The sequence below is a fragment of the Branchiostoma belcheri genome, unplaced genomic scaffold (genome assembly GCF_001625305.1).
Source record: "Branchiostoma belcheri isolate BF01 breed outbred unplaced genomic scaffold, Haploidv18h27 scaffold5, whole genome shotgun sequence".
Taxonomy (NCBI): domain Eukaryota; kingdom Metazoa; phylum Chordata; class Leptocardii; order Amphioxiformes; family Branchiostomatidae; genus Branchiostoma; species Branchiostoma belcheri.
Window position 1 is genome coordinate 2,883,660 of NW_017804131.1, and position 27,871 is coordinate 2,911,530.

General features: G+C 41.5%; 4 protein-coding genes across 5 annotated transcripts in view; 2 read left to right on the forward strand and 2 right to left on the reverse strand.

Annotated features, from left to right (window-relative positions):
- LOC109479765 (lysophospholipid acyltransferase 5-like) overlaps nucleotides 1-10,706 on the reverse strand; it is an 18,830-nt gene extending 8,124 nt beyond the window's left edge. The window contains exons 1-13 of the mRNA XM_019781758.1: nucleotides 10,588-10,706; nucleotides 10,111-10,218; nucleotides 9,767-9,873; nucleotides 9,473-9,566; nucleotides 9,311-9,348; nucleotides 9,070-9,177; nucleotides 8,709-8,776; nucleotides 8,417-8,525; nucleotides 8,186-8,272; nucleotides 7,680-7,846; nucleotides 7,008-7,155; nucleotides 6,430-6,594; nucleotides 4,637-6,092 (exon numbers count right to left, since the gene is read on the reverse strand). Coding sequence (XP_019637317.1) covers nucleotides 5,718-6,092; nucleotides 6,430-6,594; nucleotides 7,008-7,155; nucleotides 7,680-7,846; nucleotides 8,186-8,272; nucleotides 8,417-8,525; nucleotides 8,709-8,776; nucleotides 9,070-9,177; nucleotides 9,311-9,348; nucleotides 9,473-9,566; nucleotides 9,767-9,873; nucleotides 10,111-10,218; nucleotides 10,588-10,681 — 1,668 coding nt within the window. The 5' untranslated portion in view covers nucleotides 10,682-10,706 and the 3' untranslated portion in view covers nucleotides 4,637-5,717. The remainder of the gene's footprint in view (nucleotides 1-4,636; nucleotides 6,093-6,429; nucleotides 6,595-7,007; nucleotides 7,156-7,679; nucleotides 7,847-8,185; nucleotides 8,273-8,416; nucleotides 8,526-8,708; nucleotides 8,777-9,069; nucleotides 9,178-9,310; nucleotides 9,349-9,472; nucleotides 9,567-9,766; nucleotides 9,874-10,110; nucleotides 10,219-10,587) is intronic.
- Nucleotides 10,707-11,911: 1,205 nt separating this feature from the next.
- LOC109479814 (UPF0748 protein YngK-like) lies at nucleotides 11,912-18,465 on the forward strand. Its single transcript, XM_019781831.1, has 11 exons — nucleotides 11,912-12,086; nucleotides 12,692-12,823; nucleotides 13,266-13,412; nucleotides 14,134-14,315; nucleotides 15,009-15,178; nucleotides 15,552-15,807; nucleotides 16,356-16,515; nucleotides 16,905-17,222; nucleotides 17,584-17,687; nucleotides 17,968-18,064; nucleotides 18,233-18,465. The coding sequence occupies exons 1-11, from the start codon at nucleotides 12,038-12,040 to the stop codon at nucleotides 18,346-18,348; spliced, it is 1,731 nt and encodes a 576-aa protein (XP_019637390.1). The 5' UTR covers nucleotides 11,912-12,037; the 3' UTR covers nucleotides 18,349-18,465.
- Nucleotides 18,466-19,150: 685 nt separating this feature from the next.
- On the forward strand, nucleotides 19,151-23,746 carry LOC109479769 (UPF0748 protein YngK-like). 2 transcript variants are annotated; one of them, XM_019781761.1, is made up of 9 exons: nucleotides 19,151-19,429; nucleotides 20,107-20,294; nucleotides 20,475-20,644; nucleotides 20,913-21,168; nucleotides 21,580-21,739; nucleotides 22,017-22,334; nucleotides 22,671-22,774; nucleotides 22,957-23,053; nucleotides 23,609-23,746. In XM_019781761.1, the coding sequence occupies exons 1-9, from the start codon at nucleotides 19,306-19,308 to the stop codon at nucleotides 23,722-23,724; spliced, it is 1,533 nt and encodes a 510-aa protein (XP_019637320.1). In that variant the 5' UTR covers nucleotides 19,151-19,305; the 3' UTR covers nucleotides 23,725-23,746. The 2 variants fall into 2 exon arrangements, with proteins under 2 accessions (XP_019637320.1, XP_019637321.1); XM_019781762.1 differs by having other exon boundaries at nucleotides 20,110-20,294.
- A 64-nt stretch (nucleotides 23,747-23,810) lies between these two features.
- Nucleotides 23,811-27,643, reverse strand: LOC109479808. Its single transcript, XM_019781827.1, has 8 exons — nucleotides 27,533-27,643; nucleotides 26,457-26,565; nucleotides 26,285-26,339; nucleotides 25,952-26,034; nucleotides 25,437-25,553; nucleotides 25,044-25,145; nucleotides 24,778-24,867; nucleotides 23,811-24,495 (listed from the first exon to the last, which is right to left on the reverse strand). Exons 2-7 carry the CDS (start codon nucleotides 26,529-26,531, stop codon nucleotides 24,784-24,786), a joined length of 516 nt encoding a protein of 171 aa, XP_019637386.1. The 5' UTR covers nucleotides 26,532-26,565; nucleotides 27,533-27,643; the 3' UTR covers nucleotides 23,811-24,495; nucleotides 24,778-24,783.
- Between the last annotated feature and the right edge of the window lie 228 nt (nucleotides 27,644-27,871).

Below are 27,871 nucleotides of genomic sequence, written 5' to 3' on the forward strand. Positions count from 1 at the left end.
TTGCTTGTGGGATATCAGCATGACTTTAAATATATATACCGGTAAAAGTTGTGGGTGGATCTTAATGATATTTGGTGTAGGTGTCAACAAAGCAAACAGCAAGTTTATAATCTCAAGTATATAATCTCTCTAGCAGCTTTCTATACTTACATTAAATGTTATAATGTCGTTTTTGTAGCAATGAAATACATGTACTTCCAGGGCTCAAAATACTAGGTGCATGTGCACCTTAGTGCACCAAATTTGGAGCTGTGCACCCAATTTTTTTCTGTGGGGGCACAAGTGCACCCAAATATTTTTGTAAGTTTATGTATGTAAAGATGTTAAATGTATAGTAGTATATGTATATTCTTAATATTTTTATAAAAGGGTAAAAAATAATAAATCATTGTTATGATACATTTATTTAGAAATGAAACATCACTTTGCTGACATTCTACTTATGTGGTGCACCCAAAAAATTTGGATGCACCAGTGCATATATTACCCAAAATGAATTTCGAGCCCTGACTTCTTACATGTACAAGTCCTGCTTGCAACAGTATATATGATCTAGTTCATTGATATTCCTTGCATCGCCTAAAGTACATGTATATTGACAGGAAACTGCCTGACCCTGCATGAGTCAGCAGCCATTTGCCCCAATTACACTTGCCTGGAAATTCAATTTGCTGTCAAACAATACTTCCCCATGCTGTAATGTAATTACAGACTAGCTGAAGGACACAGAAGGCAAGATCATTACTCATGGCATTATGGATAATTCAATTTTCAGGCTAAAGATTACACACTAAAGTAATGGTTGCAGAGAAGGCTCCTTCCCCAGGTTTCTTCATGTTAGAGTTAAAACTTTATAAAGTAATGTGCATAAATAATACTATTATTGCATTTTACAATTACAAGTTTTCAATACAGTATATGTTTTAAAGCCTATGAACGTGAGTATTGTACCTTTGTCCCTAGTGTAACTGATACAGAGCAAAAATAACAAGATTTGCAGTGTAGAAAGGTACAACATACAAAAGGATCTTTGTTTCCAAGATACATTTTGTACCATTACATAATACCTGACTTAAGGGGAACAATTTCATGTCAACAAATGACGTCAACGAGCAGATAATGAAAAAGTGGACTGCAATTTCTCTATTATATAAAACCTTTGCATAGCCTGTAATCGTGTGTGAATAAGACACTTGTCGGCATGTGGATATAATGATTGAAATGGGGCGAGGGAGTAGTCTACATGTCTTGCAAACAAAACTTGCTAATAATACTAAAATAAACCGAACAGCTTGTTGTATTATCTTTTTTCATAAAATCATGTACAATGTATATATAGTCTGTTTTCTTTTAGTTTGATAAATGTGAGAAAGATCTGCATCTTGCCCAAAAAAAATGATGAGAAAACAGCATATCCTGACCTAAATTGTTGGCCTGGGGCAGTCCGTGTGTTTGTACTCTACTGTGGCTTTATATGGTGAGTGCCATCAATTCCACTAGGAGTTCAGAAACTCATCCCAGATTTCCCTGTCATGGAAATATATTGACATCTTTTTTCTTGCACCATCATAGAAAAATGGATGGATAGACAATTGCCAAAAATCTGGATTTTAAAGACACTTTTTTCACATGTAAATGTATTTGAGTCTGAAAGTATATGTAACTTTGTAATTTAACCTTAAGCTCAGTAGCTGTGCTACCAGTTTCATATTGGTTATAGATCCAGGGGTTAGGTTAAACAGTAGCCAAATGGTAGCTCAGTCATAGCCAAGCAACCTTTCTTTATGGGGCAAGTCTATTGACTTTGTCATCTAACTGTAAACACAGCCAATGGTCAAGAGACAAATTAAACTGATAGGGCATGAAATTAAGCAATTTATCCAGATTAGCAAGGTATAATTAGATTAACCTAAAACAAATCATCTGTTTGTCAAGGTAAATAAATCACTCTTGAGTAGGCAGAACCTTTTTGGTACAAGCTTTAGTCTCCTGACCTAACAAAGGCCTTGGATGTCTTAATTCTTCCTGACAGTTATAGACAATTAATGACAGTTGTGGTGCAGGAAAGACGCAGCTGCACATGTCCTGCTAGGAAGGAACTGGGTAGTATCCTGTGGGTCTTCTAAACTGTCATGATGAAAAAATACAGCAATCACTGTAACAATAATGTTGTTTCTGAATGAAGCCACGATTTTGTAAATGTAAAGCAGCTTAAACTTTTTGCTACTCTTTGCATCTTTGATTTATCGAAACAACAATATATTTTCTTGCATTCTGATACCATTTGGTCAGTTGTATCCTCAAGAGATCATATAATCAAGAAAAGAAACGCTTTCCAAAGTGTGTTGAGGTTCAAATACAATACATAAGACTATTACCATTACAAGCAAATATCACTGTTGGTTAGGTGAGCCTGTGATCACCAGAGAGCAAGAACATGCAGAAGAGATATGCTTAAATCCAGTCCTCTTCAATAGATTCCATTACACATATTGACCTCTTACTCTTAGGCCAAGCTGTCACTGACCGTTTCCAGGACATCTGAATACAACATTTCTCCACACAATAGTTCTCCGATCAACAGACGTCCCCACAAAGGATGTTTTAAATGGCAGAAGAGTCGGTATCGGACCGCAACAATGGGACAGAAATTGACATCTGGGCTGCCTATTGTTCCGAGAAAAGAGCAGGACAGATGAACAAAAAACACAAGAGCCTACACTAGACTATTTAAGAAGATGTACTGCAACTGTACGAAAGTGACATTTACTGTAGTCTCAAGTACATGTAAATCTACTAAATGTTACTGTTGTTAACATGAACAGAGCCTTACTTAGTTACAGCTTGTAACAAATGTCACTAGAACTTAGGTCACAAAATGCAGGCTTATTATGCATAACCATTCTACCTATTGCCTAAATACATTCTCAGTGATAGTCATAGCTGACCTAATTCTCAGATATAATCGAACTATTTCTCATATAATCTGAATTTTACTTGATTGGAGAATAATTTATTGATGCTGACATTTTCCTTGACATTCTCCCAGACATGACCCTCCTGTTGTCGGTTATTTAGTACTTTCCTTATTTAGCAGTGACATTGGCTCACCTAACCCTGACCAGTTTAAGGTCATGCCGTAACCTTTCTGTTTATTTTGTAGAGGAGTTATGGTCGTAAAATCAATACCAGTGATCGCTGTTTTTGTTTACGCCATGTACATACTAGTAGTACGTAGTTGTAGTCTTGATCGCAATAATGTGAGGAACATATCATTTTATTTGCAAATTCATGCCGGGAAATTGCAAGGGTATACACTGATATGATAAAATGAAAAGGTAAAAAATAATAAATAAATATAGATCGACCTTGTATTTGATATTCCTACCCTCATTAATTTAATGGGGAGTTTAACTTCTTTGTAGGCAATGGTGGAATTAAAATAACAATTCCTCAACTTAATGAAAGAACATTGGAGATCATTATCTACATGTAACTGGTGCTGCTACTTTAGTAGTATAACATAAGGGACTTAAATATAGTTGACATTTTATATACTCAGAATTTTCTGACTTTTATCTGTGCACAAAGTTTCAAGCCAAGTGCAGGGTAAACCTTCCCCTCTCATCACATGATTGCCAAAGGGGGTCACATAATTCAAACTTCTCACATTCAACAACTGTGCTCTGTAAGCTGTTTGTATTTCACTGACCTTCAGTATGACATAACGCCAGTATTAGAATAATTAATTCTAACTGTACAGACTGTTCTAACTAAATTGTGTTGATTTGCTATCTGGTACAAGGAACTTGTAAGATGCTACGTGAAAAAACAATAATAACAGGCAAAAAAGACTGGGTGGATAGTTGTTAAACATTTACCTAGAAATTACAATGTGTTTATAAATGGCTTGATGGAGCATGAGAAAATGTATGTATCATATACACTGTTAGTGTTAGAGTAGCGTTGGTTGGTAATTTTTACTACAGCTGTCCCGACCCAGTTGGAGAATATCCTTTTATGTGGTGAGGGCGGAAGTGGGTGCCATACATGGTCGGGCCAGCCGCTTATTTGGTTTTGGTGAGACCGTTATATTGTTGTTCACACAAACGAGACAATCATTGACCTTGGTTCAACACTGACGTCACCGACAGCGATGAATATTAACGTCTGTAACGTTTCCCTTTTTTTATAATTTGAAAGACGGCCAGGAAAACGCAGGTTTGAAATTAAACATCTGTTTGGCAATAAGAAGGAAGTATGGTGTGTTGCACTAAAGGACAAAACAGGACGATGTTTGTGGCCCCTCCCCAAATTTGGACAAAAATAAAGAGAGACAACTGTCGGGTTGTGCGAATAAACCAGACCTAGCTTGCTAAGAGAGGCATCTGAGATATGCCAGGGTCTACAGGGGTGTAATTCTGGCGGCACCAGAGCCGGGCGGGCCGGCGTCAGAGTGTGAGGGGAGAGAGAGACGGGCGCTACACGCCTCGCACTGCAAGCAAGGCCCAGGAATCTGAGACATGTTCTGCCGTCGCGTCACGCCTAACCGATGTTTCACCTCACATTCTAGCCCTTAGCGGCGTCACAACCGCACGACTTCCACGCATTTAGAGAGATACGCCCCAGCACTTACCTCGACTCCACCAGATTTCGGAATATGCACTGCGCCGGTGATGATATTAGGGATTTCTCTCGATTTTTGCTCAAAAACTGTCCCAGTTGTCCGCCATCTTGACAATACCACGTGACTACTATCCCACCAATGACAGGAGCTGTAATATTCTGGGCGTATGAACCGTATTTTGTAACGAGGGCGGTCATTGGCCCGCAGCGTGAGATCTATTTTGGGAGCATGACATCACCTGTAAATTGAAACTTTCACCAGAACCTGCCATAACCGGCGATAACCTGTTGCAGATATGTTTGTACTTTGTGAGAACTTCTCAAAAAGTTTCATCCGGTGAGAGTGTAATGAGTGACTGGTATTAACGAATCCGAAAAAAAACTATTATCACGTATTTCAAAGTACGTGAAACTCCTCTGTATTTATATAACGCCGTTACTTTGAATCAAAATCATATTTTTAATTCGTCTAGCTACTTACTTGAGGATGGATACGTATGTTATCAAGAATATTTCTTCTTGTTCATCAATTTCTAGATTACTATAAAGAATGACTTTATATATTTGCAAACATGTAGTTTATGTAGTTTATAAGTTTCCTGGCGGGATTGCCACGAATTGCAGGTTACGTCACCGTATGAGGTCATCTATTACTGTAATCATGGATGCTGTTATCACGATCACAGGGATGAATCACTGCATTAAAATTATTCGGCATCTGACCTGAATATCAACTACCTAATCATTATACGCAGGAAACATAGATGTATCAACCGACAAAATGGCGGGAATATGTGCAACCCTGTTTTGGACATTTCGTTGGACCTAGAACTTAGTAGAAGATTCCATTTTAGCTACTAAGCAGAGTTATTTGTCTAAATACAGTCACCTATTTGGTTGCGCATTGAAGCTATGATGTAAACGTTGTAGTAAGAAAATCACATAAAAGACCATCCTAAAAATATATACTAAATGTACATATAAAACAAGTCATGGCGAATGGACCCTTTACGCCGGAAAATCACCAATAATTAAACAACAACACATACTAGTAGTACGTACATGACGTATGCAGAATAAGATTTGACTTATTACTTATTTTCGTCTTTTTCCCAAACAAACTTGTCTAACAGTTTCTTCTGACTTGGACCTAGATAAGCAGCGACTAAGTTTTGAGCGTCTTCTTGGCTTCTTCCTCCACTTTCCGCCACTTGCAGATTTTCATCGCGCCCGGGTCCCGCTAGGTGTCGTGAGGGAATGTCCACCGTGACGCTGCCGTTCTGTCTGTCTGACGTAGTCATCTCGTCAACATTTGAAGAGTCAGAAGGCGGGGTTCCGTTAGAAGAAGTAGCGGGCTCCTTTGTCGGTGCCCGGGGAGGAGGAGCTAGACACAACCGCAGTAAGGGACCGATCACTAAGGCTAGACCTATGGCTATGTATCCTCCCCAATACAGCAGCCCGTGCACCTGTAGAGTAAGCAAAATGATTTGTGTTGTTACCCTCTCAGTCCGTTTCTTGTCATCTGCCTGTACTGTAAAAAAGTCTCTTTCAGCGTCATTTCAAATCACGTATACCCCATGCAATTCCCCATTTGCCTTGTACCTCAATGGCGTTAATCGTATACCCCAAGTACGAGGATTGTCTTGATGTTATTGGGCATACTCATACATACATACATACATACATACATACATACATACACACATACATACGTACATACGTACACACGCGAAGGTATTTAGTTCTATGTGTCTCTGTGTGCACCTTTCTGTATCGTAGAGATTTCAATGGTTTCAGCCTTACCTTCACCCACTTGTCGGCCACCAGTAGTGCGAACGGCACCAGCATGTAGCTGAACACAGTCCAAGTGAAAAGCCACCTGGCGACCAGGGCTGCACCCTGCACTATCCGCACCCCTGCCGCCGGTAGGACCCGGGACACGGGCACTCGCCGGGCCAGGTCGTCGATCTGGAAAATGTTTCGCATGGCTTTCAAAAAGCGAGATACTTGTATCAAGAAACGAGGTGGAAGTGTCTCTCTTTTACTATAGATCGTTATGTAGAAAGCATGTGCCGTTGTGTTGAACCCGCAAATGTTAAGCCATTCTTTAAAATCAATCATGATATACAAGTGAAATTTCAGTGGCGTCAAAATTTCTAGAAGTGCGCTATATATCAATGGTTTGTGTGTTACATGTTAGGCGGTTTGTGGTTGCGTTATGTGTGTATGATAAACAGATCCACATCCAAATCAGTCCAAACGTTTTCTTGCCTCAGTAACAGTCTGTATAGAAATGGATATATTTTCACACAGTTGTCTGAGTAAGTGTTGCTTTGGTGCCTTATTACCTGGGTGTCTAACTTTTATCGACGTTTTCTTACCTCCCTCGCGCCTCTGACCCAGGCGACCTCAAAGAGAAACGCCGCCTGGTAGCCGCTCAGCAGTCCGTGCCAGATCCCCAGGAACGATAACGTCACCACGTGAGACACGATGCGCATGCCCAGGAACCTCATACGCTTGTAGATGTAGCTGCACGAAAAAGGACATAAATTTACAGCATTTTCCTTGAGTAATCAACATAATTTAGAAACAATGTACGTGAGCTAAAGTTCTAAGAAAAGTGTGTGAGTGGGAAAGAGAATCCGAAAGAGAGAGAGAGAGATATTGGTAGAGACATAGCCTGGTATCCAGTCTATCGTGGTTGGGGCAGGCTATCTCTGGGGCTCTAATATCTAATAGTTTTCCCCGTCAAGCTCAACAGGTCGCCTGGTGGGAGTGTTACACCTGTAGGAACTTCTCAGTTTTGTAGACCAGGAGTTGATTAGTCCGACCACAATACGGTGGGGCTAATTAAACTTCCGACCCGTCGTGCAAAACCTACAGGGGAACCTTGCTAAGTCGGCCGGCGGGTAAGAGCTCCTGCAGCCCCGAAGAGAACCCGCACCAACCGCGATAGAGTAGCCACCAGTGTAGCGGAGATGGAGAGAACAACAAATAAAACAATGATGAAAATGAATCTATATGACAGATGATGAGCAGCCCTCTCTACATACCTGAGCAGCCATTGGTTGGTGGTGATGTTGAAGGACTGGATGATCTCGTCAGGTGACCCTGACAGTTCGTACGGGATGATCTTGACGTTCTGACAGGCGTCCATACGGGGTGGGTTCCCGTCAGTCCCGGGTATGTACGCCAGGCCGCTCAGTATACAAGCACCTTCCTACGGGTACAATAGGTAAACACATTCATTCCAATGATTTGACTTTTGTTTTGCCCATCTCATTGCTGTAAATCTGTAGTTTAAGGTTCGTAACATATCAACAGTGCTATGATGTATTGTTTCTGATGTTCTGAATAAAGTTTTTAAAAACTAAAAATTCATTCCACTGTGTAGCGTTGGATTAGGGTAATGTTAAGGTATGTAACTGCATTCTAAAGCACATCCATGTCGTTTTACATCTTTCATAACTGTTGATTGTTGAGGTAGAAATGTCTTCAAAGTCAAGTTGTCATGCCATGCGTTACATCCCTTTTTGAAAAAAAATGTTATAAGACTAACCGAGATGAGCCAAACTCCGACCAGTTTACAGATGAACAGCCTTCCCCAGATGAAGACGAAGCCCCAACGACTTAGGAGGTCTAATTCCTGCAAACAACAACAACAACAAATGTGATAGAAGAATAACAATAGTGACTGTCTTTTTACAAAGAGATATTCCTAGGAATAAACAGGGTATTCGAAACGTTGTCGGATCTAAGATCTGGGCAATGCGTGTCTGTTCAAACTTACCTCAAAGTCCTTGCTGATCATGTAATCGTCCGGAAAATACACCGTTTGGAGCGTGAACAGACAGAGATACAGCACGCCTGTGGCTAGTTTCTGAAGAGCCAGCATGATACTGTGGAACACAACAGAAACAATGTCATTTGTTGCCATATTAGTTAATTGCAGATACGAATTTATTCTTAAATTATGCTAAGTTATGTTCTGTAAAGTTTCTTGTTGAAAAAAGATAAAAGCTCTCGTACATACATTTTTAGGAAATTTAAAGCTATATGAACTGTACGTAAGGATTGTTTACCTTATTGGTGGCTTCTCCTCAGTCGAAGTCAAAGCTTGAATTGAGAGCAAATACTGTTTCATGGGGAACTAGAAGAACAAAGAGAAAATATGATCATAGGGTTAGATCTTTCCAGCTTGTTATTCATTTGATTCACACTGAGCCAGAGAGTTCACTTTTTTCTTAGAGTTGGTTGCCATTCATCTATTTTCCTATCAACCATCACTTTTCCCATGCCTATGGTAAGAGTATGATTGTATGCGTAAATATGGTAACCATCTTATTGACATAAGTAAGGGACTACGAATGTACATACAGTGTGTCAAGCGTATAGATGAATAACAAGAAATAAAAACAAAACATCCTCTCGAAGAAGACCCACCTGTGGTCCGACCAAAAGTCCTCCAAAGTGATAGACATAACCGGACACTTCCAGAAGTGTTGGAGACCTGTTCAACACAACTTTCTTCTGACTCTCCGACTGTTTCTCCTGTAGAATAATATCATCACATCTCTGTCAGTAACAATAAATACAAACAGACAAACAGACTCAAATACACAAACAAACAAATAAACAGAAGGATATAAAACAGTGAGGATTCAAACGTAACAAAAATGGTTACCGGTGGTTTGGTGCCGTCATAAATGTCCCACGCTAAACCTATGGAAGAACAAAAAGCAACATTATTTCGGTTAACCGGTTGTCTGCCAACTTAACGTTCTAGAAATTTGCTTAGCCAGTAACTTTTTTTAAATCCAGAATAGTTGAGTAGACTGAGTCTTACCGATCAGACGGAAAGTCAGGACACACTGGGGCGTGGTGAAGTTGATGACGTAAGTGGTAGTGCCAATGAGATAATAATGTAACAACAGGGTACCCTGGGGTAAACAGCATCAATAAAAAGTAAATAATATTACATTTACTAGTAACAATCCATACTTTGGAACATGAGTTAGAGATATGCTCTTTCTGGCTTTATAATCACTTGCTGGTTGTATATCACTCTATACGGTCTAATAAATCAAATCAACTATCTACAATCATAAAAAAGTATTGAATATGAGAAAAGTAGTCCCACCATGTTGTAAATGAAGGACAGCACTACTGAGCGGAAGGATCCACCCAACAGATGGAGAAGCGCCCAGTTCACTATCACCGACAGCGCGGAGTGATACGTGGCAATGCCTATATGGTTGGAAGACAAGAGGATGTCGAGAGGCCATGGGTTTGATCAAAGACGTTATATAATGACATTGGTTTGATACAAATGATAAAAGGGGATACATGTGGTGACAACTTGTGAATTTTATCTATAGCAGGGTAACTAAATAAAGAGGACTGTGGTCTAGCAAACAGAGATCTTAACATTTAATTGCAACAACTGTACAGTGTTCGGTGGTAATTAAAATCGTTATAACTTACCGAAGTTAAAATACACGATGGAAAGTCCCGCCAGGGTGTAAAAGACATGATAAGCGGTAGGCGGCGCTTTCTTCAGAAACAGTCGTTGAAAGATTGCCAATAAATAACCTTGAGAGAGAAGACACATTGAAATATTTTATTAACTTACGTCTGTTGAGATAACAGATGTATATATACAAGTGTGCTCTAATTTCATGGTTTTGGGCTGAACCAAAGAAATATTTAACGTGACAACAGGCCACCCTCACGTACCTATGGCGCCAGTCACTTTTAGGGAGTTAAGTCCCCCCTTTGCAGTTGACAGATATTCACCGTGCTATCTACGTTAAGAATAATGAATCTATTCTACACGTATTACAGTTAAAGTAACGTTGCTAGTAATTAAAAAATTGAAACCGACTATCTTGACAGTAGCCTTCTTCTGAAATGTAACAGGTAATGTTGACAGTGAAGAAAAAGAGTATCATCTGTACTCACCTGAATGCAGAGAAAGGATTAAACGCACGGCTTCCTCAGAAGTACCCAATCCTTCAGCAAGGGGCGAAATCAAATAGGCCCCGGTTGTCGCCATATTGATTGAAGACTCTTGATACAGCCTTGCTTGCTACCTACTGTGTGATCACAATCGTCAAAACTGGTCCGGTTGGTTATTTGTGTCTAAACAAAAGTATCGAGCCGTAAGAGGGTGCATTTATTAAGCCTGTCGCCAGGATACAGTATAGAGTGTATAGATTACACACAAGACACAACTTCAGAAGAGTTTATACCGTTGCTATTTCAACTGCTTTTGCGATTAACGGAAACGTGCGTCACCCATAAACTAGTATTGAAATGATCATGAGCAAAATTATCCATTTCCCATTAGTTAGAAGGGTCAGCGATCCCTTGTAAATTATAAGGAATTGTCTCAGAGCATGACAAGAGACGCTATTGACGTTTGACGTTTGATCATTAGCGTTGTTCGCATGTATCGCAATATCATAGGAAATGTCGGCAAAACTATGATTGAACTTACCTAGAAGATTGCCCTTAACTTACGTGCCGAGTTCCCGGGCGAGAGAGGTGATGTTTCCTTCCACCATATACTCGTCTCCTACTCGTGTCTGAAGATGGCAGACAAGCCTACTACATGCACTGGTCCAGCCGGTTTAGCAAGTTTCGTGGTGAAAATGTTTTATCCTACCAGAACTAAAACAATATCTATGTATACTAACGTTTTGTATGTCTGGTACGACGGCCCTATAGATGGACACCAATAGCGAAGAGTTTGACACTTAGATATAAAATGGCTACATTGATTTTTAGTCGGTTTATTGCAGCATTTGCTTTCTTCGTCTATTACGGTATTAGTTATTTTCCGTCAGGAATTTAGATGACATACTGAAACAAATTAAGCAGGGTGGGAAGAAACTATAATGTACATTCCCCTTGCTAATGCTGAGGTCACAATTCCCACACGGGGCCCGGCCGGGCAGCTATTGGGAACGAAAGGTACGATACAAAAGACAACAAAACACAGAAAAGTTCTTAATAACAGTCGTGGGCACTATTTCTGTATATTCTTGATATGAATAGTTAATTTTTCGTTAGTACAAACAGCCCGGCCGGGCCCCGGTGTGAAATGTGACCGAAGCATTACTCAGGAAAATGACAGTATATTATGTTCGCTGCAGTTATCACCGTACACTACTAGTACATGTATAATACTGGTGGTATACAAATATTGATATCGTAACATGCTCCCAGTTCCGCTGAGGATGTTTGTATGAGCCGTGCAACCGCCGTCAAACAAAAACCCTTCAGTATCTCAAGGTAACGCTATTTGCTTATATATAGTAAGATCTCGATACGTGGCGCAGTACACAAGTGTATGTGGTACATGCACGACATATCGTCTCTCCACTATAAGCGTTAATGAGTGGAAACTATGGCGCTCAAGTGGCTGCTCGTCTTAGCGTTTATTTCAGCCGCACGTGGTAAGGTCTATAGCTTTATTAGCATTTTCTCTTTACTGCTATAAGTATATATTGCTGAGGAATGTAACATATGGGAACGTTGCAAACGTATTGCTTTTATTAATCATCGTAGGAAAAGATATAATGTTGTATTGTCACAAACTCATTTGTTGAATTGAAATGACATGTTCATACATATGTGTAATCGGAGTATCTGTTATCCTAGATATGATATACATGTATCTAATTATTTTCTTATGTATTGTACATGTACTGCTAAACGTGTTTGCATGAGCACTTAGGTCTTCTGTGACAAACGACAACTTAACATATAGAATACAGCCACCACTATAGATATGTCACCTAAACTTCTTATTTGCAGAACTGTATATGTGCATCCTAACCGATGTGTTATTGTTGACTCTAAAGTTGTAAGTATCTGCAATGGCTTAGCATTTGCTCAGAAGCTGAAGGTACTATTGTCACATTTCATGACTCAAGAGCGCAATGAAAGGCATAACAACATATGGCACCAGAGCGACTTAAACGTAATGAAACAATTGATTTTGTCATAAGGAAACAACATAAACCATAGCGATGAACTAACGTCCTTGTTTTCCCTGTAGCTGACAGCCAGTGCACGGCACATCACGGGGTGTGTACCGACTACCGCCACACCACCTGTAAGGGGGGCTACCTGCAGCACATGTGTCACGGGGACTCCTACCGCCGCTGCTGCGTCAACTGCGACGCTACATGTGAGTCAGAAGGATACACAAGGATACTATTAGGTTTTTAAAACTGTCAGACGTTTTAAGTAGCATCCACTACTTTTGACAGTTTTCAAAACCTATCTAGTTGCTTGAGTACCAAGGTAACAATGTGGTGTACTTCGTAAGCTTTTAGATAGGAGGCGTTGACGCACTGCATGACCCACGGTGACAGGCGTTGATGGACATGACAGGGGAGTCTTTTCTGTGATACTAGTACATCCTGTACGATAATCTCAATTTTACACATAGAAGACATCCAGTTCTGTCTCTATCTCATATTTGTCATTTGAGAGGGAGAGACAGACTACAGAGAGAGAGAGAGAGAGGGAGAGAGAAAGGGAGAGAACTGAAATAACGACAAAAAAACTGCTCTCTGAAATGATCATACATGTACGATATGATGTACCGTTTCTCATTCCTTGTCCAGGTCAAGCGAATGAAGCGTACTGGTCGTCCAGTGACGACTCCTGCACGTACGCCGGCGGTGTGTGTAAGCACGACACTAACTACTGTCCTGGTGGTTACGTCAGCGGCATGTGTGGAGGTCCTACCTACCGACGGTGCTGCCTGCAAGGTAAGGGAAAAGAAACCATGCCCCGATATCTGTGTTTGTGTAGGATCATTTCAATGCAAAGCTATGGCTGATCAAAATAAAGCATGCTCTATAATTCTGGCAAAGAATGTTGTTGAATCATCCATTCCAATGTTGCGTTGTGTCCTTGATGCTCAGCCTTGGTATGTCCAGATAAACTATCGACATGTACAGACGTGTAGGAATGTTACAAACATCAGCACGATCAGGATATCTTTCCTCACAGTTCATACCGTTGGTGTTTTTCTGAAGGGAATAACGCAGTCTGCAGCTGTCTCTCGTGAAACCTAAAGGTGGCGTTTACAAACGGCATTCTGCTGATACATGGTATCTTCGTTAGTTCCTGATCCTCCAGAAATCTCAGGACATTTCTAGAGATTCATCAGAATTTTGCGTATCAGATAAGCTACCTACGCAATCTTTAACGCCTAAGCCATGCCTGTTCCAAAGTTTACCAAGTTTATGAGCAGGAGATATCTAGCCTTGGGAATTATAGTAGCCCTTACCGTATCCGGGGCACTCGTGATGACCATCATACTTGTTACAGGTGAGTTATCATCTTTTCTTCATTAATGGAATGTATATACATGTTTATGTTCATTATCTGGTCAAGGATGTACTAGTTGATGTATCTTAGAAATGTATGCTCAACACAGTGTTTTGTTTGAAAACTACAGCTAGTTTAACTGTATTCAAACCCCAGAAACCGGCACCCCCACCATCACACCCTCCCCCTCACGTGAGTTCCGCGGAGTTTGGGTCGCCACGGTCTCCAACATCGACTGGCCCTCCAGCCGCCATCTGTCCACCGACCAGCAGAAAGCCGAGCTCGTCACCATCTTGGATCGGATGGTGGAGTTGAACTTGAACGCCCTTATCTTCCAGGTTCATAATGATAATAATCTTATCTAAACCGCATTGAATTGTAAACCTGTGGCGCAGGTTTAGCGACCAGCGTTGTAATCTTTTGAATCTTAAGAATAGAGCCCATATTTTGGGCGACGTTTGAATGTTAGAGTATGTATTTCATTGACCAATCGTAGCAATGCATTCCATACATTGTTTTGGAATCATCGTCAAAGCACGACATTGCCTCAGTCAAAACTGAAGTCTCAGTCAAAAACAATCATGACAACATACATATGTATATATATCGTCGAGATTTGTGATTTTTAAAATGTTCTTATGGGTTTAGCTGTAGGAGAGACTAAAAAATGTGTAGGTTTTGGGGCACCTATATTCGTTTTTACGAGTTGAAATGTTGTAGAATTAGATGCATGTTCTAAATGTACATCATTGGGTCAGTCTAAAAGAATGACACAAAAACCGTTTTAAGACTTACTTACATAATCATCAAATAAAGGTTCAACCATTCAATGCATGTGATCTGTAATCTAAGTTCTCAGGTAAAGTCTCAGATTTGACATTTGACACCTTTGTTAATCTTGAGTTCATTTTGTTAATGAATTTTGTGTGGGATTTTTCCCCCAGGAACCATCAGGCGACATTTGTTCTAATGGTTAAATAAACAAACAAACAAACAAACAAACAAACAAACAAACAAACATATTCTGACAGGTTCGCCCGGCCGGAGACGCGTTCTACGACTCTCAGCTGGAGCCGTGGAGTTACTACCTGGCTGGCCATCACGGTTCGCCTCCCAGTCCGTACTATGACCCGCTGGCCTTCGCCATAGAGGAGAGTCACAGGAGGGGCATCGAGCTGCACGCCTGGTTCAACCCGTACAGGTGGGGCGAAACATGGGAAGAAGTCTGCAATGATATATGCACAGCACAACACAACACAACACAGCACGGTACAGCACAACATAACACAATAGTACAATACGGCAGTGTCAATACAACACGACACAATACAAACTACCCTACCCGTGATATATAATAGTCAAAATACCTTAGAATGAAGAAAACAGCTGATTTGTGCTATTCACCGTTGAGTCTTGCGTTCACTAAAAACTTTTGTTGTTCAGGGAATAATATCGACTTATCGAGGAATATTATCTTTGCCGTACTGACAATACGTGTCTGTACTGTTATGTCCTCAGCACTTAATCATTTGAGCCTAATGAAGGCTGCAGTACTGTGATGTTCTTCAATGTAGGGCCAAGAGCAAGTCAGCTGGCTACACACTCGCCCCCACCCACATGGCTAACCGGTTCCCCCAGTACACGTATGAGTACGGGAACTACGTGTGGATGGACCCGGGCGCGCAGGAGGTGGCAGACCACACGTACGACGTCATCATCGACGTGGTGCGCCGCTATGACGTAGACGGCGTTCAGTTCGACGACTACTTCTACCCGTACCCCGTCAGCGGGACGGACTTCCCGGACGCGGCGACGTACCAGGCCTACCAGGTCAATCATTAGACTTACACTACCAGGCTTCCTGAGACAGCTGGAAAGAGTAGCTATAGAGATAGGCCAAACAGAGAGATGAAATGGCGAGGGAGTTGATCCGCCAGAGAGTACATGTACATTTGTCGCACCCCAAAAAATGTCTCCAGAAGCCTGGTAGAGATTAGGTTAGACTAGGTCATTGAGGGGGTGTTAGGGCATTTCTGGTAGAGTTATAACATTTTACAAATCGCTTCAAATTTTTGATCCAGCACAAAAAAATTCTCACCTATAGCTAGAGCTTTCGACCAGTCACTCTGGTCTTTCTCAGTAGACTGACCCAGTGAGGCTTGTCACGTGGCTCCTCTGAAGTGTGACGTGAACACTGAGTCAAAGATATCTGGTAAACGTTGTGTGAAGGACCCTGATGTAAATAGCCTCTTTCTAAAGGATGTAGTCTTCTTTGGTGTCCATGTTCTTACAGTGTCCAGAATTTCGCTGTGGCATTTTGTGTTGGAACGAAGTTTAGCGGTTAACTATAGATTATATACATACCCGTTTTCCCACAGACGTCGGGAGGGACCCTGTCCAAGGCTGACTGGCGGCGTGATAACGTGAACAGACTGGTCCGCCGGCTGTACGGCGGCATCCACGCCGAGAAGGCGCACGTCAAGTTCGGCATCTCACCATTCGGCATCTGGCGCTCCGGCTACCCGGCAGGGATCGTGGGTAAGGGGTGCTTCCTGACTTTAGATATAAATAGCAAAGATCTGTTCTTACACCTACAACTGTCTTAAGAAAAACGCCGAACCTGTGCATATAACTTTATCACTATGACCTGTATTTAGCCCGTAAGGACAAGGATGTATAAGCTAGTTCTACCTCCATGCTTTAACTCATTCAAATCGGGTTTGCGGAAAATGCTGTCACCTCCAGACCTTATGAGGTTAGCACTGGTATTATGACCCTGACACTTCAATACCATCTTAACAGTTCCGATGCTTAAAGGAATAGCCTACGAGACAGACCTACAAACTTTCCAAAGTTATCCATTTCTGTGGGCCTCAGTCACATATGGCACAGCGTTATGAAGTTGCTAATGCTCTCCCTACCTGTAGGCTTTAGCCAGTACGACAGCTTGTACGCCGATCCCAAGTTGTGGCTGGAGCAGGGGTGGGTAGACTATCTCGCCCCTCAGCTGTACTGGATGATAGATCCTCCACAGCAGAGCTACCCCGCCCTGTTGGACTGGTGGCTGGACCAGAATCCCCTGCAGCGTCACGTCTACACCGGAAATTACCTCAGCAGAATCCTGACCGATGGTTGGCCGGTGTCAGAACTCGTGAACCAGGTTGGACTCTCGCGAGATCGCGCGGATCGTCTGTCTTTGGGAAACATCATGTTCAGCATGAAACCGTTCCGAGACAACAGTGCGGGTAAGACCTTACCAACAAACGAACTTAACTGGATAGATAGCAAAGAGACTGTCCAAAATGAAGTGATGTTTTAAGCAACAATAGAGAGGCGGGGTGTTGTGGGATGGATACAGTATGTATAGCTAAATTTCAGAAAAATGCTCAGTTTGATTGGAATTAGAAAAGAATGTAAGTGTGCAGCTTTCTTTAGTACCGAAGTGTTCTTCTCACTTGAGCAAGTGATAGCTTTTCAGTACCAAGGAGAGATATACTGCAACTCAGAAAAGAAGTTGTTTTTAGCTTTCATACTACCATATACTTGGCCATTACCTGACAATTAAGAAGTTAAGGGATTCTAAGCTCTCACATCTTTATCTACTAGGTGTTGTGGACGCCTTTAAGTCCCAGGTGTACACCAGCCCCGTCCTCACCCCTGCAATGCCCTGGTTGAGCACCCGCGCACCAAAAGCGCCGTCTGGCGTCCAGGTATAGCATGGCAATCACTTGACTTAATTTTATCTTAACTTGAAGGTGATATTTGCTTTTTACTTGTAGGTGATATTTACTTTTTGGCATGTTTCTAATCTACACCAGTCTCGGAAATTATAGGCAAAGGGATGTACATGTATTATTTGTCATCGTCATATTTATGGCCTAAACTATGATTTCGTTCTTTTCTGCAAGTGAAAGAGTCTAGTGAGACCATAAATTTTGCTTTTTGTGTAAGTCCAAAGAATACTGCTGTCGGCGTTTTGTGTTGATGTAGGTGGCGTCTAGCACCATCACATGGTCCGGAGACGCGACGGGTGACGTGCGTGCCTGGACCCTGTACCGGCAGGAGGGGGACGGCCGTCTGACCATGGGTGGGTAGAGAGTATCCTCCTGTAATGTCCGTCTTTTACATTAGCAGTTTTCCTTATATAGCTTCCTATGAGTTAATAGATAATTAGTACAGATCCAGTTGCTTGAGAACTGTTTTGGCGTCCTGATTCTTGTTTTCTCCGAGTTGTGTCATTTGATCATTTTTCCAGTTAAAGTGCTGGGTGCCGACACCACGACTATCACTGTCGATCCCGGTACTTATATGCTGAAGGCGGTGGACAGGGTTGGGAACGAGAGCAGTGACGTCATCGTGGATATCCCATGAACGAGTGCTGTTGTCAAAAAATTGATGAAAAGTTAAAAGAGGGCAAACTCACATAGACATCGTAAACTTCTCAAATGAGATCAGATCCTCATAGTAAGAAATAAACACATCCTGTCTGAATTCCTTGTGTATTATTTTCATTTCATAAACGTGTCAACTTGTGATACGGACCAACGTAGCAATCTGATACAAAGCATATATCATTGAAATAATTGAAAACATTGCAACATAGTATATGATACGCAGATTGAATCCAAACATACGCTTCACTGCTGAATCAGTCAGATGATAGCGGGACAAGTGTGCAGTAAATAGGACTTTGACTTTGTGTGCTTTTGGGTTATTGAATAAAATATTACGTGGCCGGGGTATAATCTTTTCTAAGAATCCTCCGACAAAACATATATGTTTTATACCAAATACCATAGACTAGTCGACTTTGAAACAGCTATGATAAAGTGGTGGCTGTACACTGTTGTTGTTATTATGTCGTCGTGATACCTTACTTCTAGATTGTATTAAAGATTTTTCTTAAAGGATAAACATTAAAATCTAACGAACTATTACTGCTAAGTGCTAAGTAAAATGCTGCAACTATTTGCTTTGTAACGCTATTTTGGCGCCCTTGTCCCTATCGATCTAAGTCTAACACTAACATGTCCTGCTTGAGCTCGTCAGCTAGTATCGCACGACCTGTGCGCCCTCGCCCTACCAGGATACGTAAGAATGTTGTTGACAAACCGAGCAGGCCGGCATGCTTGTCTCCCGCCCCGCTATCTTTAACCGTACGTTCAAATGTCAAACTGCCCAGGTACACACCACGTGACTCGAACAGGTACCTCTAGCATGCAGTGTTGCCCGGCACATATCGTGATTCACTGTCGCAAAAAAATCTGATCATAGCTTTCATAGTTTCCTGGTATTCTGCTGGGCAGGCCCTCTAACTACCTGTAAGGCATGGACGTAACGGAAGCGGACCATGGACCAAGAACACAGCTCAACCGGAGGTACATGGTGCTCGGAGCCGCCATGGGGTTGGTGGCGTCCATGGTACTTGTCATAACTGTGGTGTATGTTATCGGTGAGTCATTCTACGTGTAAAATGTTGTCTGAATCATCTATCTTTTTTCCCTCCCTCACCCTTCTTAAGTTTTGTAAAGTGGTTGTGAAACCTTCACGAAAAACATTGATAAACACCCAAGTATGGAAACAATATGGCTTTATTACATGCATGTTTAACAAAAAGGGCGTCACTAAGGCAATATCACGAAGAGCCTTCTCTCACTGCGGCTTTTAATGTATTTGATACAGGTTTCATTATTTGATACAGGTTTCATTGTAAATTTACAAGCTTTCTGGGTCCACGATGGGTGTTATCAGTAGTTTGTCGTCAATATTTGCAGTCTTTGTTGAACTTTGAAAGGAACATGTCGACTTCAGAATGTTCAGATAATGATATGATGAAGGGCGCCAATAAGGACATGTCGGGGCCTTTCAAACTTCGGTCGTATCATGTCAACCTTGTTTAAAGTGTCTCTGACTTAAAAGCTCTGGACAATGTGTAAATGTGTTTGACTTTTCAAATCAAAGGTCAAATGTTTCTGTGTTTGTCCCAAATACTGGGTCAGAAAAGCCCACACAGAATAAAGTCTTACATACAGAATAAAGTTATGGTATCTTTGATAAATCTGAAGCGTAAACAAAGCATTTTGCAAATGCTTGTTGAAATTCAGACGAATTTTGTCGCTTTCCCAACAAAAGAAGCAAACACAGATCTACGTATGGTGGATCCCCGCTCCCGGGAGTTCCGTGGAGTTTGGGCGGCGACAGTAGAGAACATAGACTGGCCGTCCGACATGTCTCTGACTACACAACAACAGAAGGACGAACTCATCGCCATCTTGGATCGCATGGTGGAAGTAAATTTGAACGCCCTCGTCTTCCAGGTTCGTTCATTGAAAGTTGGGACACTATGAAAGTAAGGGAATGCCTTGGCCTATAGTAAACTGGAATGTTTCCACTGGTTTTTTTAAACAAAAAAATTATGGACCGACTTTGTGGTCTGCTGAATCTGAGGCTTCGATTGAACCATCATTAATATCGTTAAATAAAAACTATTTCTATAGGTACGGCCGACGGGAGACGCATTCTACGACTCTCAACTGGAGCCGTGGAGCTATTATCTTACCGGTCGCCAGGGGGCAGCCCCATCACCGTACTACGATCCGCTGCAGTTTGCTACAACAGAGTGCCATAAAAGAGGCATCCAGATCCATGCGTGGCTCAATCCCTATCGGTAATGTTTAAATACAGAAATATTTCTAAAAGTTAGCAGTTAACAAATATAATTGATCTCATGAAGCCATGTTTAAGCTTTTTTTAACATGCTTCAGAATGATTCAAAGGCGATAAAAACAATTGAAATCTTTGAGATGTACATTAGAATTTTGGATCTTAATATTTTTAAATATTTTGGCCATAATGTGGACACAACACCTTGAAAGTTGAATTGCAAACTGCTTTTGGATAACTAAATATATATCTTAACATTTCCAAAATTGCAGGGCTCGTCACAAATCAGCGAACTACACCCTAGCCGTGACGAACATGGCCCGCCGCTTCCCGCAGTACGCATGCGTGTATGACGGCTACATCTGGATGGACCCCGGCGCAACGGCCGTCCAGAATCACACCTATGACGTCATCCTCGACGTCGTCAGACGTTACGACGTGGACGGCATTCACTTTGACGACTACTTCTATCCCTACCCTGCCGGAGGTGTCGACTTTCCTGACAATGCCACGTTCCAAGATTATCAGGTAGTCAGACTAATTTAACAAATACTAGTAATAACATTATTACGCCTTACAGTCAAGTAAAACTACAAAAATAGTTAATATTGTTGTTATATGAGTTGTGTTGTTGAATTTTGTTTACTTTCTTACATCTACCGATGGTGACGTTGATTTTGTTTTAAGTGCGTGTACACATCCCTCCAATCCTACAGTAAAGCAAAGCTGGGAGTGTTGATAGAATCTTTAATGTGCTGTACATCTATACATCATACATAGAATATATCGTGTTAGTAATTAGATCCTGTACATTACTATAATGCATGGGCATTTTGACATAATGCGGGGTAGAAGAACAAGCATGCACAAAAGACATAATGCGGCGTAGAAGAACAAGCATGCACAAAAGAAACCCACTAACGGCCGACAATTTCCCAGTCTACAGGAGGCACCATGTCCAAGTCTGACTGGAGACGGGATAACGTCAACAAACTAGTGAAGCGGCTCTATGAGGGTATCCATGCGGAAAAACCGTATGTCACGTTTGGCATCGCACCCTTTGGCATTTGGAAACCCGGGCATCCAGAGGGGATCCAAGGTACTTGTGTGTAAGGAATGCTTCTGGCAACAGCGCTATAAGTTAAGCGAATTAAAGACTAACCAATGAAGTACATGGATAGGTTATGGCTCATTGTTACATTTTTGACAAGCCTGTCATTTGAATATGAAGTGACCTGAAATTCAAACAGCGTTACTCATTTGTTTAGAGACATACAGAGCTTCAATACTGGAGAAGCTTTCAGTGTATATATAGTGGTACTGAAAACATATATGGCACAGACTCAGGAACTCTCCAATGCTCTCCATACCTGTAGGCTTTAGTCAGTACGACAGCTTGTACGCCGATCCCAAGTTGTGGCTGGAGCAGGGTTGGGTAGACTACCTTGCCCCTCAGCTGTACTGGAAGATAGAACCTCCACAGCAGAGCTACCCCGCCCTGTTGGACTGGTGGCTGGACCAGAATCCCTTGCAACGTCACGTCTACACCGGAAATTACCTCAGCAGAATCTTTACATCCGGTTGGCCGGTGTCAGAACTCGTGAACCAGGTTAAGATCTCGCGAGATCGCGCGGATCGTCTGTCGTTGGGAAACATCATGTTTAGTATGAAGCCGTTTAGAGACAATATCTCAGGTTTGTACCTCCTACTTTGCAGCAGAACTGTTTTGCTTTTCCCATTTTTTTGCTGCATAACAATCAGTACTTTTATTTACGTTTGGTGTGTGCAAAACTGTGTTCTTTTTGCTTTTATTCGGCGACGGCTGTCGAGCTATCATTATCGCTGTACAGCCTACGGTATAACAATGTAGTGTGAAACGTTTTCAGCACCAAGGACAGGCATGGCCGCAAAATACCAACCCTAGCTTTCTAGTATCCGTGTACTTGACATGATTTGTTCCGTTTTGAAAGATTTGTTGTTATTTCATAATGGTTCAATGGTTTATTTTTGTTTTTAAATTTACTTTCCAGGAGTGGTTGATATCTTTAAATCTGACGTGTACAGCCGACCCGCCATTCCCCCAGTCATGACATGGCTGGACACTCATTCTCCTGACCCGCCCACTGGAGTAAAGGTACTGTTTACACAAACTCTCACAAAATCTCTTATCATTGATTCCTTTGGTACAAAAGCATTTTGTGTCTTTCATGGGCCGATTGGGTATTACTATGATAGCTAGGGTTGAATTTGTAGTGTATACACATACTGGCCGTGTCAAATTCGAGTAAACTTTTGTATGTATCATTTCATCAACAGGCAGGCGTGGGAGAAATCACGTGGAACTGGGACCAGTCCGGAGCCGTGCGAGCCTGGGCGCTCTACCGAAAGGACCAGGAAAACACATGGGGATTAGGTAGGGAAAACCTAGCCTCCTACGCAGACTTGTAGGGCGTCGGCGTTATTTTTTTTCTGTGAGCGACGCGAGCCGCCGCGAGGGACGATTTGCTGCCGAGGGAGTTTTTGCCGCGAAGAGAAGAATTCGCGCTTCAACTATTACTCGCGTCTCGCAACAATTACTCACAGAAAAAAAACGCCGACGCCCAACAAGTCTAGGAGGCTAGGGAAAACCACTGTAATACAACATGGGCTGTTTGCAAAATTCAATGATATCAACTATGATTAGGTGGTGGTTTGGAACCGGGTTGGCAGGGTGGGGAGCTAGAAACATGTTGGTTTGGAGTGGGGTGTTTTTGAGTTGCAGCTAGATAGTATGTCTTGGATACCTATTTCAAATTTTTGATAAGCAGCACACTATGAGAACTTTTACATATCGAGCCAGGCCTGTCGATTGCGGCGAAAGCAGTTGATTTCTCCATTTGAAATGTGCTAACTGTACAAACATAGCGCATGCTTGTACCGGTGTAAATTCTTGATTTCAAATAGAGGGCATTTTTGTTTTTGTCTGTAGTGCACGTCCTCGGTTACAACACAACTTCTGTAAGCGTCGAAGCCGGGAGGTACCTGCTGAGAGCCGTGGACAGACTTGGGAACGAGAGCACTGACGTCATCGTTGAAGTTTCATAACGCAGTTATAACGTTATATATATCGAAATTGTTAAACGAACTGTGGGAAGATAGTTCCAAAGAAATGAAGAAATCACTCCCATCGCTGTGTACACGATTATGATTTATTTCTTACGAAACGTTACATTTTTATCACCGGATACGTTTTATCCAAAAGAACGTAATGAAGTATGCTTCAAACACGCTACAAATCTAAAATCTACATACTGTAAAGTAATGCTAATTGTTTAAGACTTAAAACGTATTTGTTAGAATACTCTGTTACTTATCTAGTTCTAATAGAAACCGACAAGACATGTACAAAAGTATGAAACGTAATGATGTTCAAAATATGCAAAAATGTAAACATTACTGAAGAGATTGGAAAACAATACATTTTATCTTTCTGATTAAGATCTTCTGTATGTACAGTTGTTACGACTTTCACTTTATATGAATGTTTGAAAATAGATATTTGTAAACCAAGTATTCAGATAAACTGTGAACAACAATACTGACATTTTCTTAATGGAATACACTATGAGTGATCCCTGCTTCTTCTGTTTCTAAACTTTCTAAATTTCCTCATAAAGGTGGATTTCAGAATCGCAGGTTTTATTGCGATACTTGTAACTTCACAACTTTGATATCGCTTTAATCGCTTTTTTGTAGCTAAGGGTGCATCAACGCACCAAGTCAATTGTTACATTTGCATGTTAGTAAGGATAAAGTTGATCACTGTTGCAGTTTAAATGATGTGTTGTAGGTTGGTTGTGCTGTCTGTGGTCAGGACTGAAACAAAAATAAAAGATCCGTTATTCCAAAGAAAAAAAACATAGTTGGGATTTGTGATGTCCTAAATGACTCATATAAATTACTGTAACATTCAAATATGAAACATGTCGACATAATTTTTCTTATACAACCAGTCACTAAAAAAGAACACTTCTTGAACAATTAATAATATTCTGAACTCCCTAGATAGCGATTCAGCAAAATTACATCATATCTTGCTTATGTTTCTTCACAATGTATCGTATGCACCATACAATGTATCACCCCCGTTGTACTCACCTCCCCTCATGCACGTGAATTGCCCCCGGGCCTGTACGACTTTGTGTTCATCTCCTTGCCGTGAGATGTGATCACAATTGCACCGTAGATCTGTAAAGCATGGATCGGGTTTAGACTTTAGTACATTTCCATACTGTACATTGTGAATCACGTACTGCAAACGTGCAATGATGATCATTGCTTGCACAAATATATACCTTAGCTAAACGATTGTTAACAAGTACATTTTGTTTGTACTGAGACACAAGTTTGTAACTGACACTTACCAGGAAGACGACGGAGAGAAACAGGATGAGCCATTTGGGACACAGGTACATCCAGCGCTGCAGACCGTATATCGGTCCAGGGAACACCTGCTCGATCCCTTTCTGAAATGTTAAATAAAACGAGCTTTGTTATTGTTGATGAAAATGCAATTTTTACTTCACAGATCCTAGCTTCGTTTTGTACAGACGAGCCATATGCTAATGTTCACCTTTCCATATTATACTAGTAGTTAATTGTAAGGAAAATTCAAATTGTGAACAGTTATTATACTTATACTACATGTTAAGCTATGCTCTGTCTGAAAAAAATGTCCTAAAAGGCAACAATGACCTCGAATGTTGCCTTTTAGATGTAGACGTCAAATGATGTAGACGTGAAGAAAACACCCGTACCTCATACCAAAACGGCCACCAGACCACGAAGTACGTCAGCAGGATGGAGACCACGAAGTCTGCCAGGAGGTAGATACCGGACACACCCAGCCACGCCGAGCACAGGCCGGGCCGGTACTGTAGGGAGACATGACATGGACAATCACACTAGAGATTTACTTCTAGCTAGTAATGCTTTATTAGGACTTTAACTTATATCACAACAGTCGCAGACTGAAGGGTGAATCGATATTACAGAGTAGACCGCCAACAATAAGATACAATTTCTACACAAGCTAAATTGAAAAGCTAGATCGCTTCTGCTAGTATAATTCTTACCATGTAGGCCTTGTCCTCATGACGCCTCTAGATCTATTGTGGGCATGTTTTCTAGAGTATAATATTATAACATACTGGCAGATGCAAAAACCAAATGTGCATTCAGCCCAGATTTGAGATGTCATATTTTCTGATCATGAGTGGATGGGAGAGGTGGTAGTTGATGAAATGCTGTACACATATAACAGGTTACTTACCGTACACAGTCCAATGAGTAGTAGGAAACAGAAGATGGTTCCAAGAATGGTGAACGCCAGGCCTACACCGCTCATTCCATCAGCTGGGGGAGCAGTTTATACCGTATTGAGACTCAAGTACAAAACAATGTTCATTGGTATCACATATTTAGAGTATACATGAAAATGATGAAACATTTTATATTCATCTAACAGATAGATCTAAGATAGATACATTGTAACTTAATTCAAGATGGTGTACTACTGTTAGTGTGTTTTTCTCTGGTTTTATTGTTTTAGTGTTCTTTCTACGGGAGGGGGCAAATGAGTACACGGACAAAGACAGATTCTCACCTCCAAGGTGGGCCACGTAAGTCACCCAGTAAGCTAGATTCAAGAGCGTCAGGATCTAAGGGAAAATGAATTTTCTGTGGGTTAACAACAAAAGGGACAGCATGCAGTAACTACAAATTCGATCGCTAGCAAAGAAAAGCAAATATTCTTTAAACTTTTACTTTAAACTTACTGTGTAGACAATGGCGACCCAGAATGCACCAGCCCGAAGACTGAGCAGGCCGCAGCACATCGTTCGGCCTTCCATGATCGACAACGCCTCCTAGCGGCAGCTCCAGATACTGAAATGAAGCGTAAACAGGTGGGTGGGAGCAGACAACACATTTTTGTTAAAAAATCACTTCATTTTTTAGTTTAACTAATAACAATGCAGTTTTTTTGGTGCCTTTCCCTTCGAATGAGCCCAAAAAGTTCTTGCTTTTCTGATATCAGTTATGAGTCAGGCTGTCCACTACTCCCTCGGGGCAAACCGTCTATAAACGGTCGGTAAAAGTCGAGATACGTCGATACATTACGCGAGAGCAGTGGTACCACTTGGAATGTCAATAGAAATATGAGAGTACGTCAAATAGACCCAATTTTCTATATTTCCATGCTTTATCAACAAAACTCTGCTGCCCTGACAATCTATTGATTCTCCCCTTACACGGCCAGGTACTCTGAACAATTACTCATGTTTTATTCATGAGTTCCCAAGAACACACGCAAAGAAAACCGTCATACCAAATGGCTTCAAAATCAACAATCCGTCATTAGATACCCGAAATTTAGGGAGGGGAAGAAAATATATCGCTGTTATGTTTGCAAAGATGACCAGAGATTATGCATAACGCAACCATCTGTGTGTATATAGACCCCTCCGGAAGTTTCCACCCAGATTATAGCGCTGTGGGCAAAACAACAGATCACCTAGAAAATCAAACTACGTAGGTAGGAAACCACGGCGCCCTCCCCCCGTCCTGATCTCCTCACATAGCGTGTCTACATGTTGAAATTTGAGCGTAAAGTAAGGATGTGATTCCTAAATAGACTATAGACACACAGGAAACATCAGACAACACCCTGCAAGACGAGACACTGACGGTTTGGCGGTTGACAAACAGCAGCAGTAGGTATTGTTCATTCTTACAGGTGTGCAGCGGCTAGAACGCCGTTTAGAACTATTCCATCCATCCAGTTCGCGTCTAGAAAACGTCACACAAAACCTGCGTATGTAGTTTTGACCAGAAAACAGCCGTTTGTACGTACCTGAGGTTTGAAAGTCCTCAGACTGCGGTGCGAAGTAGTCTCTCCAGGTACGAACGCTTATAATCTGCTGAGGGGGCGATCCAGTATGTAAATCTGAGGGGGTGGCAGGGTTGTACTGTGAATGACCTCCGCGCGCCAATGTATATGCCTCCGGGCGATTTGAATTCATTCAGACGGAGAATGTTTTCTATAAACACACGGATTTCTTTTGTGTGAATCAGGGGAAGAACGACACATGTGGAGAAAAGAAAGATGTAGAGTGTTTTTTTAGCTCACAGTGATGTGTTCAAGAGATAGATAAAAAGTGTATGTATCTTATAACGCATTGGCTGTCCCATA

Coding starts and splice junctions, on each gene's coding strand:
- LOC109479814 (XM_019781831.1), top strand. CDS start 12,038: ATGGCGCTCAAGTGGCTGCTCGTCTTAGCGTTTATTTCAGCCGCACGT. Junction 17,223..17,583: donor GTTCCGAGACAACAGTGCGG/GTAAGACCTTAC, acceptor TTTATCTACTAG/GTGTTGTGGACGCCTTTAAG. Junction 18,065..18,232: donor GGACGGCCGTCTGACCATGG/GTGGGTAGAGAG, acceptor TCATTTTTCCAG/TTAAAGTGCTGGGTGCCGAC.
- LOC109479769 (XM_019781761.1), top strand. CDS start 19,306: ATGGACGTAACGGAAGCGGACCATGGACCAAGAACACAGCTCAACCGG. Junction 19,430..20,106: donor AACTGTGGTGTATGTTATCG/GTGAGTCATTCT, acceptor CTTTCCCAACAA/AAGAAGCAAACACAGATCTA. Junction 23,054..23,608: donor GGAAAACACATGGGGATTAG/GTAGGGAAAACC, acceptor TTTTGTCTGTAG/TGCACGTCCTCGGTTACAAC.
- LOC109479808 (XM_019781827.1), bottom strand. CDS start 26,531: ATGGAAGGCCGAACGATGTGCTGCGGCCTGCTCAGTCTTCGGGCTGGT. Junction 26,340..26,456: donor GGGTCGCCATTGTCTACACA/GTAAGTTTAAAG, acceptor ATTTTCCCTTAG/ATCCTGACGCTCTTGAATCT. Junction 24,868..25,043: donor TTCTCTCCGTCGTCTTCCTG/GTAAGTGTCAGT, acceptor CATGCTTTACAG/ATCTACGGTGCAATTGTGAT.